Source organism: Colias philodice, chromosome 10 (assembly GCF_061535455.1).
Source record: "Colias philodice isolate Cphi_HAF_F1 chromosome 10, ilColPhil1 Martin Lab GWU primary, whole genome shotgun sequence".
Taxonomy (NCBI): Eukaryota; Metazoa; Arthropoda; class Insecta; order Lepidoptera; family Pieridae; genus Colias; species Colias philodice.
The window spans coordinates 1,207,789-1,225,085 of record NC_143095.1 but is presented as its reverse complement, the minus strand read 5'-3'; the positions used below and the strand labels follow the sequence as shown (position 1 = coordinate 1,225,085).

At 32.5% G+C, this 17,297-nt stretch overlaps 1 protein-coding gene and 1 long non-coding RNA gene across 5 annotated transcripts in view; one reads left to right on the top strand and one right to left on the bottom strand.

The window, feature by feature from the left end:
* LOC149485003 (uncharacterized) overlaps positions 1–17,297 on the top strand; it is a 126,006-nt gene that overhangs the window by 67,869 nt on the left and 40,840 nt on the right. The window lies entirely within an intron of this gene.
* Amph (amphiphysin) overlaps positions 7,658–17,297 on the bottom strand; it is a 42,934-nt gene continuing 33,294 nt past the window's right edge. The window contains exons 5-10 of one of the 4 annotated variants that reach the window (XM_089699703.1): positions 16,837–17,007; positions 14,889–15,015; positions 13,001–13,264; positions 12,520–12,630; positions 10,936–11,078; positions 7,658–10,145 (exon numbers count right to left, since the gene is read on the bottom strand). In XM_089699703.1, coding sequence (XP_089555829.1) covers positions 10,065–10,145; positions 10,936–11,078; positions 12,520–12,630; positions 13,001–13,264; positions 14,889–15,015; positions 16,837–17,007 — 897 coding nt within the window. In that variant the 3' untranslated portion in view covers positions 7,658–10,064. The remainder of the gene's footprint in view (positions 10,146–10,935; positions 11,079–12,519; positions 12,631–13,000; positions 13,265–14,888; positions 15,016–16,836; positions 17,008–17,297) is intronic. The other 3 variants (XM_089699704.1, XM_089699705.1, XM_089699706.1) reach the window with 3 other exon arrangements.

Below are 17,297 nucleotides of genomic sequence, written 5' to 3'. Positions count from 1 at the left end.
ATATTTTATTTCATACGTGCTGTTCACTTCATGTTTTTTAATAAGCAATAACGATAGCTCTCTTCAAGTTCTACCAATACGGGCAATACCTATCTAGAAAATATTGATAGCAAGCTATACAATTTCAGCTTCAATTTAAAAAGCAATAATCCTCGTGACCTCGACCTAAAACCCTATCGAATAAGCGCAAGATTAAATTACCCGCGAATACCTGGATCGCAGTGGTGTTCCCTTTGACAGAAATACAGGACTAACTCAATATCCGATATCCGCACAAAGGTTGAGAGCTTCAGGGCTCTAATTACTTTTTCCGACTTTCAGTAGCGTCACCTTTACGTAATTGCTAAGGCTGGATTATGGATTGAAATCTTTGAACTCGGTATGGGATTATTTCTTCAATATAATTAATCTTTTTAGGATATACCTATGTTGTAGTTTCAAGGCGTGTGTTAATAAAGATTTTACGGCACTAGCCTAGATGTCAATAAAATGTGATCAACCACCACTAAATAAATTTGCATCTTCATCAATCAGTTATAATTCATTTATTGTCACCAATTTAAATGGAATTATGATAAGATTTAAGAATGTAGTAATGTCTAGGTATAGTAGGAGTTGCTTGCATTGTTCCGCACAAATTCCCTTCCAGTTGTAAAATTACGACTGGCCAATTACCCTAAGGGTTCTAAAGCACTTGAGAAGTAATTACGGCTAAATCAAGTATGCGACTTGTTGATTAGAATGAAACCAAATGGCTTTCATTCAGTTTTATTCCTTATTCAACATTTCGTTGCCTCATGGCACGACATCCTCACTTTACACGTAACACAATATAAAATAGCCCACGCAAAAATAATACGTCGCGTATAGAATATTCTATGATAATACTCCACAAAACCATCAGACGCAAATCGAGCCAGCATTTAGCCGTCCTATTCAATTAGTCGCTGATGAAAATGTTAATAGCTACCGGGCTTTCGATGTAAAGTCTATTTTTGTACAAAATAATACCACATAATACCATGTTTCAGAAGTAGAGCGCTTGTGATTTTACAGTTTAATGCATAATATGACACGTGTAAGCTTCATGGGTTTCATTCTGCACGAATGTCGGCATGGGAATTATTGATTGGTTACGAAGAGCGGAATCACAAGTCTATTGATAAACAAGTAACACTTGCACCTAGAGCAGTCTCTAACTCGTTAAACACCTATACTTTGATGATCTGCCAAATACTTCCAAAAAAGTTCATCTTGTAACGAAAAACAAGTGTGAACATTTCTCAGAAAAATATACGAAACAAGATAAATTTCACCGAAATACCAAGGTAAATACGAAATGCTAGAGTCAGAGAATGCATAAGTCAAATCTTATAGTATTAATGGATTTTCAGAGCAGCAGCACAACAACATTCGTTGTTCAATGCAAGATGCATTTACAATAAGATGCAGCCGCAGACCTGAAAAGGCAGCTCGGATAATTGTGAGTGCTGGAATACGGAATACCTACATCAATAAAATGTAAAATTTACTCCCACGCTACCTGACTCTGTACTCTGTAGCTGCATTGAATGTAGAATATATTCTACAAGTACTTTCGGCTGCACTTTTTACGATCGTTCCTGTAACGTTTTCAAATGACTTTCTAAAGAATTGTACTAGTACCTGTTTCAGTGTATATTTTTACTTGTTCATTGATGGTAAACGTTTTCTGAGTATGTATCGTTGTATGCATTGTATCATAAAGTTGTTTGAGTATAAAAACTTCGATATAAAGTTTAAGATTTTTTTATGTTTTATGTTCAGTTATTACGAATTATCGTTTTTTATTAATCTTATCAACCATTAACAAAGTTCAGTATCATAAAAAAAAAACTTCTAAGCTCTATTCAAGAACATAAAACTCTCGGAACAATTGGATTCTATTTTTATTTCTTTATTCTACATAAAATGTATGTATACTTTAAATGGCTATTGTAAAATATTCGATGCGTGCATCTGAACATTATCCAATTATAGTCTAGTTGCGTAAGCATTTTTTATCTGATTAATTAACATTACAAAAAGATTACTGTTTATATGTATAGTCTATGGTAAAAAATAGATAGATCAAGTTAACCTTAAAAAGATGGACAAAAAAATATGCCCAAATGGTAAAACGGAAATGAGCGATTTGCTAGTAAAGTTATCTTATCCTAATATTTTTTATCTTTACATAAAAATTATTAAAAATTGTATGTTACTATTAAATGATGAAATAATAAAATATACGTAAGTTCTTATAGGTAAGTGAACAAAGTGTAATGCTTTGGTAAAAAGATATTTTTATCATAAAAATTTCATTTTCAAAACCAAATTGCTCCGTAGTAATAATATGTAGTATGTACCTACGAACTACGATGTACTAAGAAAATATGTATAAAAAGAATATATATATATGTACTAAGAAAATATGTATAAAAAAATAAAGTAAAATTCAAATCAATGAACATGAATTCATTTTCAAAATACTTCAATCAATTTATTAATTTTATCGCAAAAATAAGTAGGAAATAATGATATCAACAATATTTAATTGCTACGAGTTAATGTGAAATACATATTTTAAAAATCATGTTAATTTCCTTATGATATTACATAATTTGGATAAATATATGGGATTAATTCGTTTAAATTTTAAGAAAGATTTAATGCAATAAATATGATATGGAAAGTTATTATTGAATAAACAAATAGCAGCTTCATGTAATAGGTTATTTATATCTTATACCTACTTATCGTAATCCAATCTAAAATTTTCATTTTGATTTTGCACCCTCGTGAGGATTTGACGAAAGCGCCATAAATCAGGTTATTAATGTTTATACATAGAATTTAAAATGCGCAGTGTACTTTCTTTATATTTTCAAATAATAAAGAAAGCCATATCCATGAAATAATTCGCATTACACACTACATCCGAAAAGCTGAACTCTTTTTGGCGCGGTCAGATAAAGAATATAAAATTTTGAATACTAGTATTTTTCACTGTTTTGGTGTTAAGGTGATGAATTAATTTTTCTAACATTTACGGCCCTTTTTAAACCTTCGTAATTTTTATATTATTAAAGTTGTCGTGATGAAAATTCTTGACAAGAAAGTTCAATAGTAACACAATACGTCTACCGTTTTAGAAACATGATTCCATGATATTTTCTCGATAGAAAAAAAATACAAAGTTCTCATTGTTATTTTTTTTTAATCTCTGGCATCTTCAAAATAACTAACGTAAAGTTACGACTTTTTGGATATTAACTATAAAATATACAACCTATACGTCTACCGTGTTAGAATTTTGAAATATGCGATGGTTTTGAAATAAACAAGAAATACTTGAAATTAGCGCCTGACCAGCCAATATAGCGAGAGCCGCCCTGTACCTTCCTACCCCGATCGCTGCACGAGTCATTCCCGCTACGGCCGTCACACGGGGAACTTGTGTCGCTCGCGCAATCGTAAAAAAGGGTGACAACACGATAAGACAAAATGAGACAAATGGGGACAATAAAGAAAATAAGAAGAAGAAACATAAAGGTTGGAGGAAAAAGAATGCTTACAATTGGAACAAATTAATGAAGTAAGTTGGTTTTATTTTAAATTTGATGATAATTGTATTATAGACGATGTTTGATATGTACCCCTGTTTTAAGTACATAACGAATGTGTAAGATTTTTTCATTTATAGCATAAATAATCTTTTCAGAAATCCGGAATCCAGAAGGAAAATAAACCCACTGATTGGTCACAATGTGAACCCACTCCTTCGTAAGTACCTTTATTCAGTCAAAAATGTATGTTATCAACGCCCTTCTGGTTTTATCGCATGATTCCATTTTTAGCAAAAAGCAACAAAGTGCAAAGAAATAAAAAATCATGGTGAACTTAGTGGAAGTATGGTGGACGTAATATTATGGAATTATGGAACAGGAGCTCGTTGGAGTAGTATTATATTTTAAAAAAATACGAAAAAATTTCAAGAATTTCTTAGTAGGTGGTAGATAAGTATGTTGTATAAAGAATTTGATGTTGATATTTATTTCATTTATACTTACTACACCTGTGCGGGAAATTGCTTAGTACTAAAACCGGTTTATATTCATATTTACATAGTAATGTGAGTTTTCATTTCGAAAAATTTTGTGTAAGTATATTAAATTGAGTTCCTGGGTGATCTGGAAACACAATTGGGCCCGGAGGATGGCGCTGCAGTCACTCCTCCTAATCACATGAACCGATTTGGATGAATATTTGTGTGCACATTTCATTGTTGTGGGATGATTGGTTGATTCGTTTTCACATTGGCTAATATTATGTATTTTTGTTGTTAGAAATTAAACTTAATTTAATGTTTATAATATACATTATTATTGGTATAAATAAGCCAGTGTTCGTCTCACATTGCTGTACCTGCCTACCTATCCTACCAGGGCCTAACTTTGTTCTGGCTATTTTATTTTGATTATTTGTAATGAATAATTACAATTATAATAGAGTGCAAAAAATAAATACATGCGTCAATATATTTTGTGTTTTTTTTAAACAATTTTTTTATTTAAAAAAATATCATTCCGACCCGCTAGGCCCGCGTGGAATTAGGTTATATCGTGAATCCTGTTTTATCCCACAGAAGTGTTCAGTTCGGATAAAAAGTATCCTATGTATGTGTAAATCCAGGCAATTAGCTATATTTTATCAAAATTGGTAATGTAGTCTTGACGTGATTACTTGTAACAACTAACAAAAAAATATACAAATTAACATCCAAAGCTTCGCATCAGTTTTACTGTATTAGCGATATCTTCCACTCTTGACTTTGACTGAGAAGAATTAGGGTTTATAACTTCTTTCAGAAATAGTACCTTTCATTTCTGGGCATGATGATGATGATTATTAATAATGTCTAAGTAGTTGTTAAAAAGAAGATAATTTTGTGTTTATAAGCAAGAAAATAAAACCAATAAATCAACAATTAAATATATGTATAACAATATTATAACTGTATGACGACTCCATACATGTTTGTCCCGAGTCGGCCAGCGGCAGCGCGGCGAGTATGCAAGAATGACTTCGCGCACACCCGCGTTCGCGATAGCGAGCTATTAGACTCCGCCCGCCAAGCAGTGGATTTTTTTTGTGTATCGTCTTAAATGAATGGAATCGTATTGTAATATGAATGATGCGGTCAATTGTATAATAACACTGACTGAGAAGATGTTTGTTCAATGAATACTCTTTAAAAAAAATGTTATGAAGTACAGTCTATGCTACAGGCTTTGATAAGTTCTGAACAAGATAGCGAAGCAGAATACTAATTATTGTTAAGATTGTTTTATCGATTTTCTATACTTATTTGATGGAATACACGTAACGTGCCGCGCGGCTTTTACTGCAAAGAAAATTCTCAAGAAAATGAGATGTTCTTTTTCACTGATCTATTTTCTATGGGGTAGTTATTCTTCTATTTTGGACCGAAAAAAAAAACTTTTTATCTTCTATCGTGTATTGATTTAAGTATAAAGTTAAATAATTATTTCACCTTGAAACCGTAATAAGGTTTTTGTGATGGCCTTTGCGAAGCGCCTCTATGTTTTTTATTTCCCTTCCTGTAGCATTGGCGTATCTTCTGACATGTGATGATTTTTACAGGAAAAATATAACCAATATCAAGGACCCTTTCAAAATAAAAGTCAGTAAAGTTGATATATATAGCAAAAGTAATACCAATTCAATTTAGGAAGATATTTTTACGACTTTGTGAAAAATTAGTTGAAACCAGCTACTTTTATTAAACAAGGAAGAATAATCGAAAAAATATTATAAATTACTGAATAACCTACTGCATAAAACGGGTAAACATTAGAAGTACCTCAAGGTATCATTTAAGAGGCTTATGGATTATAAGATAATAGTATTAAACTTCACTTTGTTTCTTTAAATGCTTACACAGGCTCTATAATATTAAGGACTGCGGAGTTGCAGACTTAAGCGATGTGGACTACTGCTTATGTATCAATATGAATTTTATCCTCCTACAAGAAAATTTTCTGTGAAAATCATCATTTTCAAGTGTCTATTGAATTTACTTTTCAATAGATGTTTTTAATTATATTATTTTTAGTATATGCTAAATCTATGCATCAATTGTTTGGCTTACGAAATAAAGTTTCCTGAGTGAGCATGTTATTTCAATTTATTCTTGACAAATTTGACCAATCATTTGAAATAGATAATGTGTTCTAAAATTGTCCTATAAGATATAACAATTAACAAGTCTTATAAATAACTTAGTAAGCTGACTAAGTTCAATAATATCACTCAATACATTATCATAAAGATCTTTAAAATTATACAGTACCTTGTACAAATAATTCAGTAACTTATAAATATAAATAATAAAAAAACAATACTTACAAATAAAACTATATTTTCTAACGGCATTTTGTACTACTGGATTCCTATCAAACAAAAAATAAGAACATATTACTTGTATGTAACAATAAAAATAAATTCCCCAAACAAAAGCAAAGTAAAAAAAATAAAATACAATTACAAGCAACTATTTCTCATAACTTTATTAAATCAAACATACTACTAATTGAAAGGTTTAAAAAGTTAAAAGAATAGTACTCACTTTTAATTTTCAAGACCCGAAATCTGCAAAATCAAAGTATTATATGTATTTATTACTGTCTGAATTTACTTTCACACACACATTAAATTTACTGCGTATTTTATTTTAGTTCGTATATTATAAATTATAATATAATCAAAAGAAATGCTATTGCTTTACAAAGGTGGAAATTGAGGCTTCCATTCAGCTTAAGGTCAACGAACGAAAACAAATATAGCAGGGATAAATCGATGAAACTTACCGATATGCCGCTTCGATATACACTCTATTTCACGTTAATACTGCATTCATTATAACAATCCGAAAAGATACCACTTAATTAATGTAATATCCACTGAATTTATTTCACAAAAACTTTAAAATTTGTATTGAAACTCGAAATAAAATCAAAATTCGAATACAGGATTTGCGATAATAACATTGACACCTGACGGCCAAGGACTGACTTTGACATTCAAATTTTGATGTTGCAATTTTTTTTTGTAGGGCAATAACTTGGCAATAACATCCATTAGGTTTATTGCTCTGAGCATTTTTCTTTACATGATCGATTTTTCTGACATTTCAACATGTCGAACAATAAAAAAATTTGATTGCTAGTGTGGGACTATTTTGTGATGATGATTATGAATTATTTTGAAGTTCAGGGGTTAATTTTATATAAGTTGTCTCATTACAATTTAATGGTCACTGTTTTATTGATCCTGCTTTTTATAAGGGCCTTTCCCAACTGCATTTGATATAAACATACAGTTTGTTTAATAATTTTCTACATGATACTTAGTAAATATAAAAAAAAAAAATCTTCATGTTGATTAGAATATTTAAAATAATTAAGAGTAAACCAAATATATTTTTTGATTTCGACTTCAAGTGGGTAGGCTTTATTTTTTTTACCTACCTTATATTCAAAAATTTCAAATAGAAGGACAAACATTAGGTACTAGGTAGTTTATGGAAATTTATGTATCAATTAAAAGACATAAATGTGAGAAACATTTTATTTCCAGTTGTATAAACTGTACAAATTCTAACAAACTTACACATTATCATCTATTATGGACCTTCTCATGGCACTCTGACGACAAAAGCCAAAAACTTGATATTTTTTCTTTTAACTTTTGTTAAATTTATTTTAAAAACTCCTATTTAATTTCAGTTATCCACTGCCTAAGTTTGGCTTTTGACTTCATTATTGCTTTGCATTGTAAAACATTTTCACTGCTGAACTCAGAAACATAAAAATATTGGAAACGTTAAATGTAAGTCGGCCTTATACACGTACGATAACATTGCGAAAACAAAAATTGAATTAAATTGCGAACAATAGGTTCCAATAATTCAGGTGAAAAACATTGAAAAAGTGCTTTTATTATTTTTTTGCATAATATGTCAGTCCGTCTCTTCGCGCTATTTATTCTCTATTTAAATCTAGTTGGGGTTACTCAAATTTACCATATCATAATTAAAATTAGTTTTTCTAACGTTTTTTTCAAACCACAATAAAATAGTACGCGTATAGGCCGATAAGAAAATGATCGCTTCTTAATCTATAATGGGAGCAAACCGTGAATTATATACAATCAGAAGCACCGTTTTTGACACACATTTTATAATATTTGAAACAATTGGATCATTATAATTTCTTTGAGGGATGTCTTCCAAACATGTGTATTAATTTTTTTTTAATTCATTTCGCGTCTTTTGTTTTTCTGATAGATTTTATTTTATTTATCATTTGAAACACATCCCTTCTCAAACACCGTTAATTAAGCATACCATTTATAATAATTAGCTGATGACTAATTCACTAATATGGTTAAATCAATTTATATTATGTCTACTTAACAAAGCAAGTTTACATTATTGAATAATTAATAATAAAAAAATATTATCAACAATAATATAGGGTCAACAATATGTATTTAAATCGATTTTATATACACTAATAACTACGTTGTGTCGATATAAAACATTCAAGTGAACTTAAAAATAACTGCTTCCAATTCACTTATTATATTTTGGGCGTCTTAGTTTTGTATTAGGTGTTAAAAATACAATACAAATGATTAAAATTTAATTACATATTTTCAATTTTATTTGTATTTCACATCAATTCCTTTTAATTGCAAGTCTATGTATTAACAATTATTTGAAATCGTCTATCATTAATGATTTTGATTGATGTATTTAATGTTAATATAGTAGATATACATACTAATATTAAAGTTATTCAATGGTTTTTATGATTCTAAAACTCCATATTATGTATATATGAGAAGTAAGTTTACTTTTTTTAATGGGATTGAATGACTCTAAAGTTATAAGTATTCACAGAAAAAAAAAATGAAATGCACTCAGACGTAAAGATATTGATAAGCGATTTTTGGTTCATATAAAATAACATTATAATTTTTTTTTCTCAGATTCCATTTTGTGATTCTTTTCAAGTGATATAAAATACATAAAATGAAATCATCATATATTCCAGTACGCATTATCTTAAAAATTACTTCATAATTTATCAATAAAATTATTAAGGTCACTTTTAAACTGAGCAATTCTATTCAGACATCTTTACATATAAAATCCAAAAAATTCAATATTTCAAAAAATTGACGATATGTTGATACTTAGTTGAAACATTCTATAAAATAAAATTGTTCGATATTATTTAACACGTGTTACAAAGGAAAAATATTTTATGGCATACAAAATCGATTACACCGTAATAATGATATTCAAAAGATGCCCGTATATACACTCGTTATAATAAATAATTCGTTGTAATACAACACCGATAATAAATAATATATATCTAATAAATCTCAACAGCTAAACACTAAATTTGGGAGTTAACAAAAATAGGGGCTTTGTTGAAAAACGACTAAACTTGAGTTCGACAAGGGACCTTGTGACGCAGCGCTTCGAATGTTACAAATAGTTCAGAGGATTTTAATATGTTTATTTACACACGTAAGATTCATTTTCGATTGAAACAAAAAGTTTAATATTCGAACAAATTTCGAAATTTGATTACGATAATTCACAATAAAGAAACTTATGTTTCCCAATATAAAGTACATTTTCCAATAAATATTTAAAATATACAACATTATAAAGGAATTCCGAATTTGATATTTCTCTGTAAAGATTATAAAGTTCATTTTTGCATGTCATTCCGCAGCCCGGCTACAATGAATACTGTTTTGGAACACGCTGCAAATTTGTTTTCTTATACAGACGTGAATGCAAATGGCCGGTTAATACTTAAATCCATACACGCAAAAATGAACCTTATTCCATTGGATAACATACCAATATCGTTTAACATTACGCTGCGTTACATAGATCCTTGTATCAAGTGAAGGTGGTTGCGTGTCGTTGTTACTGTTCAAATCGGCCGCGTGAAGTTCGCCGGGAACATTCCTTTCTCGTTTGTTGATTCCTTGATACCCATTAGCCAGCCCTCTTCCTGCAGAAAAGAGATAAGTTATTCTTCTATTCTTTAGGATTATAAGTGGATATATACAAATATACATGTACATATTTGAGACAAAAACATTTTCCATAGAGTTATGAAATGTAATTTCATATACTGCAGCAAGTTATGAAAAAAATGTTGCTTCAGTAATGAATTTCGAAAGAATTAATAAGAGTCAAATTCAATACATACTAATAAAATTAAACCTTATAATATGAGTGATTAAACCTTATGTAGAAAAAAAATTCCGATAAACAAGACGTGTAAAATTCGATTAAGATATTTAACAGTTAGAAGGGAACAAATATCACAATAATCAAGTAAAAATAATACTATACTCACATAAAAATCGTTGAAAAAGGGAACAAGTCTCACAATAATCAGACTGAAAATTAATCTAGATACTAATATTATAAAGCTGAAGAGTTTGTTTGTTTGAACGCGCTAATCTTTGGAACTACTGGTCCGATTTGAAAAATTCTTTCGGTGTTGGATAGCTTATTTATCGAGGAAGGCTATAGGCTATAGGCTATTTATCATCGCTCTACGACCAACAGGAGCGGAACCACGGGGGTGAAACCGCGCGGAGCAGCTAGTCTAATATAAAAAAAATGTATGTGTGTACTAGAGTATACACGTAAGAAGTGAAACTTCTTTATTACCTTAAAAATGTCACGAGTATGGCGTAACGCAAAAATGTCACGCGTACGGCGTAACGCAAAAATGTTACACTAAATTTTTGTCCAAACCCGATAAAGAAGTTTCACTTCAACAAGCTAACCTGTTCATCGGGATCGTCGTACTGCACGACGCGTATGACGTCCCCCACGTCGAACGACAGCTCGTCGCTGTCCTCCCGCGTGTAGCGGTACGTCGCGCGCACGCGGTACAGCGCGCCCGCCGGCAGACCCGCCAGCGTTGCCCCTGCGAATGTACATCATCTTGTATAACATAAAAATGAATCGCAAAATGTGTTGGTAAGCGCATAACTCGAGAACGGGTGGACCGATTTCGATAATTCTTTTTTTATTATATTACTTGAAGTACCAGGATGGTTCTTATGTAGAGAAAACGTAAATATGTACCACGGGCGAAGCCGGGGCGGACCGCTAGTTTAGAATAAAAGTGCCTATTTCCCATCTTTTTCACAGATATAATGATCGTTGGACCCTTTTGTGTCACCATTTCAAAAAGTTTTTTATTTTATTTTATGAAACCTACCGTAGCCACGCGTGCATATTTAAAATTGCAACGACTGGTTCGAATTTCACCATATGGTCTATTTTTTCTATTTATTTAAAAAAAAGACATTTTTTTAACATATTTAATGATGAAAAAAACGTTTTGAAACGCATTTCCATTGGGACGAGGATGTGCTCATTCAATTGAAATAATATTTTACTATGGAAATAACTTGTCTGGCATCAGCTTGTTGCAGATTTCGCTTGAAAGTTTTTCTTGTTCATAATTTGACTAAAATAATCTGTGGTAACATCTTCATACCTTTGACGATCTATAATACCTACATGGCAACTTAATTTACATACCTGAGCAAATTGGCAAAATAAAAATGATTATTGATTTAGAATTGGTTATTTCTTATAGTTAAACAAACACAAGCAAAGCATGTATATTAATTACTTCAAGCAAGAAATACATACATAATAAATATTTACAAATAATACTACCACCGGCCTGAAATCAGATATAAATAAATAAAATATATACAATGTTAGAATACAGCGTAATTATGGATGACCAATTAATATTTTTAATAAAAATATGACATTTTATCTCAATTATCTTAATTCCCCAAATATTTAGGTTAATGATCTATTAGGATCTGTATCGATAAAATAACGAATCTTAAATGGCAGTCTCTTGCATGTTCTTCAATTTACTTCCAACTTTAATTCTATATTATATAAAAATGAATCCCTATTTCCTTTGGTAACGGCATCACGCTCGAATGGCTGGACCGATATTCAATAAAATATATTTTTTGTGCAAAAATGAAACATAACAATATTTACTTAAAATGTAATTAAAATAAAGATAATTTAAAGTAAAAATGTTTGATCAAAGTTGTTCAAAATATTTCTACTTACAAACTTACTGTAAAAAAGTTAACATAATTCCAAGACGTTTTGAACATTGTAAACGATTTGTAAAGCTAGGCAATGTCGCAAAATATTATTTTTAGAAATCATGGCAAAAAAAATATAAGGCACGCACGCGCCGCAACAAACAAAAACTATACAAGCGCCTGCCAAAAAAGATTCGCATCATATTAGCTACCTGAAACTTAACCAGAGCCCCGTTTACACTAAATATACACAAATACGGCAACAACATATAAACTCACCAACTGGTATATCATACACATCGTCGGTCTTCACATTGTTGACCTTTTCTTTATTCTTGTCCTCATCCTGTGCTTTATCTTCCACGTTATTTACCGTGTCCGCTGTCGACCCTGAGAGCATTGTATCTATTGGCTACATACTACGGTACTACATTCATCTATACAATACCTATGAGAAAGATTAGGGATATATCATATACAGTACCTATGGGATAAGTATAGTCAGGCAATAGTGCATTGTATCATGCTACTTTGGGGATATGTGTAATAAGTAATGACAGAAATCGTATAGCTCCTTTATGAACTTTAAACTAGTGTACCCCAAATAGCCACCATTCACATCTATAAAACCTGTATCAATGCTCTAATCATACTATAGAAATCAGGATCATCTGTACACAGGAAAACATTCTTCGAAAATACTACCAGAACTAAAATACATACTTTTAACTACGCTATACATATCTATAGAATCACTCACCAACTGGTATATCATACAACTCCTCCACCTTCTTATCCTCTTGTGCCTCCTTCGTATCGTTGGCCGCTTCGCTGTCCGCGTGTCCGTTGAGCGGCGCGGGGGACTTGGGGGACGGCGGGGACACGGGAGACGGGGACACGGGGGACGGGGACGGGGAGGGTGGGGACGTGGGGGACGCGGGGGAGGAGGGCGGGGGCGAGGCGAGCGTGGAGGGGGGCGGGGAGGGCGAGGGGGAGGGCGGCGCGGCGCGGGGGGACGGCGGCGCTACACACACGCGCACACTTAGCAACGAACACATGCCCACACGGTTATATTGTACACGGCAATGTTACCCACGCATTGATAAATAGAATATAAAGACATTTATTCCCAAAAAATGATACGGTATCAGTGAATAATGACAGTATCATTCGATAGTGACTTCTTTTGATATTCAGTTTTCTTTTTATTCTGGCTATAAGTTTCATATCAAAAATGTAATGATATTTTTGCCTTTTTATTAGTCTGTTTCTGTAGTATTGACTCGGACTTTGACTAGAATTTTTGTATCTAAATTCTAAGAAATTCATTGATAAAAAAATTGTTTAAATATTTAAAATGGGAAACAAATTAACTTAATACGTATCACCAAATCCTCGGTAATTCATTATTTTAATTGAATGATGTTGATTAATTGGTAACATTGGCGTGTACAATTTTGTAAAAAGTTAATGTAAAAAAACCATTCATAGGAAATTAATTTTTACAGAAACCTTGTACAATACCAAACAAAACAAACAATAGTTATTTTGTGAGTAAAAAAACTATCATTCGCCACGGACGTATATGGGCATGTGTCAATAATTAATAGTAATGATTGTTCACAGGAACGCTTGTAAAATTAAGTATTAAAAAAAAACTTTTTTAAATATTTTCTTGATATGAGCAGGGATTTTTCATATCAATAAAAACTGCATTTCTATTTCACAAGCGTTCCAATGTACTTGATTTAATTTTTATTGCGAATAATGAGTAGATTCGTGTCCAAATCATTTCTAGTTATGATTTTATATTGTCCACGATTTGAACGTCTATAGAATTTATTAAAAAATATATGGGCGCCCTAATTTTTGTAAAATATGACCGAAATTTGACAGGACATTGAATTTAACCAAAATTATTGTTGCGAATGTTCGAAAAATCATTATGAGTATGCTTCCTTGTCTATTCAGATATCAGAAGTTACTTATATGAATAAAACTAAGTTTGGAATGATCAATTAACTGTCAAATATTTTTATTATCACCTTCCAGCTTTTTCATTAATTCAATTAGATTATTTCAATAGCTCTCAAGAAATAAACCTTGAAGAAGAAAATATATGAAATGAATTTGACTCACATAAAATTGATTGGCGAAGAAATATTATTTTTCTAACATCTAATCTTAGTACGTTAACAAATTAATCATTTTAATCGCCACCAATCAAACTGCAAACCGTTAAAACATTCAATTAGTGAACACGCAACAAAACATCGAACATTCTCAACCAGTTGCGCAACAAGTTGAGCGACGAATCGCAAAACATTTTGTACAACTGATCGGGCAACAGTTTGGCCAACGAGTAGTAAAAGTTGCTCAATATATTGCACAACAAGTCAAACAACAAGTAGGCGCATCAAATCGAGCATATTGTTTTTCAACATATCGGGCAACAATTTGACAGTTACATTGTACAACACAAGTTGTTTTTTTTTTACAAAACATGTTAGCTATATCATGTTACTCAGCAGATTGCACAAGAAATTGTACAAGTTTCCCAACCAGTTGCTCAACAAATCTTACAACAAGTCGCTCAACAGATCGCGCAACAAGTTGCGCAACAAATCTGTCAACAAATATAAACTCACTCTGCACCGCGTTCCCGTTGTGCGAGTTGAGCGTGTTGCTCTTTACGATATTGTTGGTCTTCTTGTAGCCGCCGCGTTGAGAGTCCATAGCTAGTTTGTCCGTGATCGCTTCCAGTTCGGAGAACACCTGGAATTCAATTTAAATCAAATATTATTAACTAGCTTACCGCCCGCGGCTTCGCCCGCTTTGTCTAAAACCAAATAAATCTTAATAAGTTAATATATTTAATCTCGTGTCACAATGTTTGTCCTCAATGGACTCCTAAACCACTTAACCGATTATAATAAAATTCACACACCATGTGCAGTTCGATCCAACTTGAGAGATAGGATAGTTTAAACATGTAGGTACCACGGGCGAAGCCGGGGCGGACCACTAGTTATATACTAAAACCTTCCTCTTGAATCACATTATCTATTAAAAAAAATCGCATCCAAATCCTTTGTGTAGTTATAAAGATTTAAGCATACAAAGGGACAGAGAAAGCGACTGTGTTTTATACTATGTAGTGATAGTGATAATATAGGGGGGTTTGGAAACGCTAAGCGTGTTTATATGTGTAGTTACGTATTATTTACACATCCATATTAATATTATAAATGGGAAAGTAACTCTGTCTGTCTGTCTGTTACTCAATCACACCTAAACTACAGAACCAATTTTCATGAAATTTGGTATGGAGATATTTTGATATCCGAGAAAGGACATAGGCTACTTTTCATCCCGGGAAAATGACGCAATCCCGGAAATCCCACGGGAACGGGAACTTTGCGGGTTTTTCTTTGACTGCGCGGGCGAAGCCGCGGGCGGAAACCTAGTTTAATATATTGGTAAACTCGAACATTGATTTATTCGAATAGAATTATTTTAGAAGAGCTTTTGAATCGTCATAACATAGATATATTGTTTACCACCGATTCGGAAAGCAGTATCTACAGAGAAGAACCGACGATAAACTTTGTGGTATATAGTTTACCTTTTAAATGCATGCAATCTATCTTCTACCGTTTTACCATTATTCTACCAACCCGAAACCTGACCAAATAATATTTTTGACGTGACAACGTTGTTACGTATACCCAAAAAACCCAGTGGTCGGCGAACCACTCTCTGTATACGTACGAATTATGTATGTTATTTATTTCGCTCTGCTACCATTATACACTAACAATAGTAATATCAAACCTAGGTACATACCTGAGATTACCACGTTGCGTAGAACATAAACTGCACATAATATGTGGTGTGTCGGTCAGTCAAATGTTATAAAAACAATAGGGGCCCCTTGGGGAGGAAAAACTATATTTACGGGAATAATAGATAATAAAAGATAATGCAAAAGAGACAATTTACGATGTATATACGTCACCACAGTACAGCTGCCATTGCCGTCGTCCTTTCACTTCACAATAACAACTCGCGGTCAGCGCGTGATTACTAATATCAATTAAGAATACACAATATTATGCATATTAAAAACTCCGTGGTCCGAATGCCGAATTTAATAACGCTCCCGATGCGCTCGGCAGATAACTATCTTCCGTGTAGGCCGATAAAACACTAAATACACGACTGCTCGCTAGCGGCGCGGTTGGCGGACACCGATAGACTGCGACAAACAATTAATATGAATGCAGCTCCCTCACCAGGTGATGTAGTCGACTAGCCAATTGAATACATCGCGGTTCCGCATCAGTGTGACCATTTAATTATTTTATCTATTCCGAACAAACGTCTTATAATTCGATAAAGCCGGCTACACGCACGAAAAAACAAAACTCATGCGGCGTTACCTCGCTCTGAGGCGTTCCATGTAAGGCTTGAAGTGCAAGCGAGAGCGCGGAACGAGCGACAAAGAAGCACAATCGGACGTTGTCACGTTCAACTATCGTCAGTAAACAGACTTTACGGACAACCAATTTTTTTTATCATACAATCTTTCATTACCTTAGAACTTTCCGAGTGGAACAGTTGTTCAGCGGAGAACAGAGTCTGCAGATTGTTGACAAAGAAGAGAACACGAGAGTCGTAGAGTGCGGGCAGTTCATCGTGTAGTTCAGAGTTCAGGATTTCGTATGTGCGTTTCGCTTCCTCCAAATGTTCCTTGCCTTTTGTCACCTGGAATACCGTTGATATGGGATTATTTTTAGCCTTTTATTACGAAGATATGAAGAACGGGGAAACTGTGGTAGATAATGTAGCAAGATGAAGACGCTTCGGTAGAAGGTACCAGTTGTTTAATTCTTGTTGTAACCCTCATCCAGTTATGTCATATCACCATATCTTAAAATGTGGCTATTTATGTATCTTTCGCCAATAAGTAGCCATGATAAGCTTAATAGTATATTATGATATATCGATATTTTCAGATTGCTTCATACAGAAATACTCAAAAAATATAAAGTGTT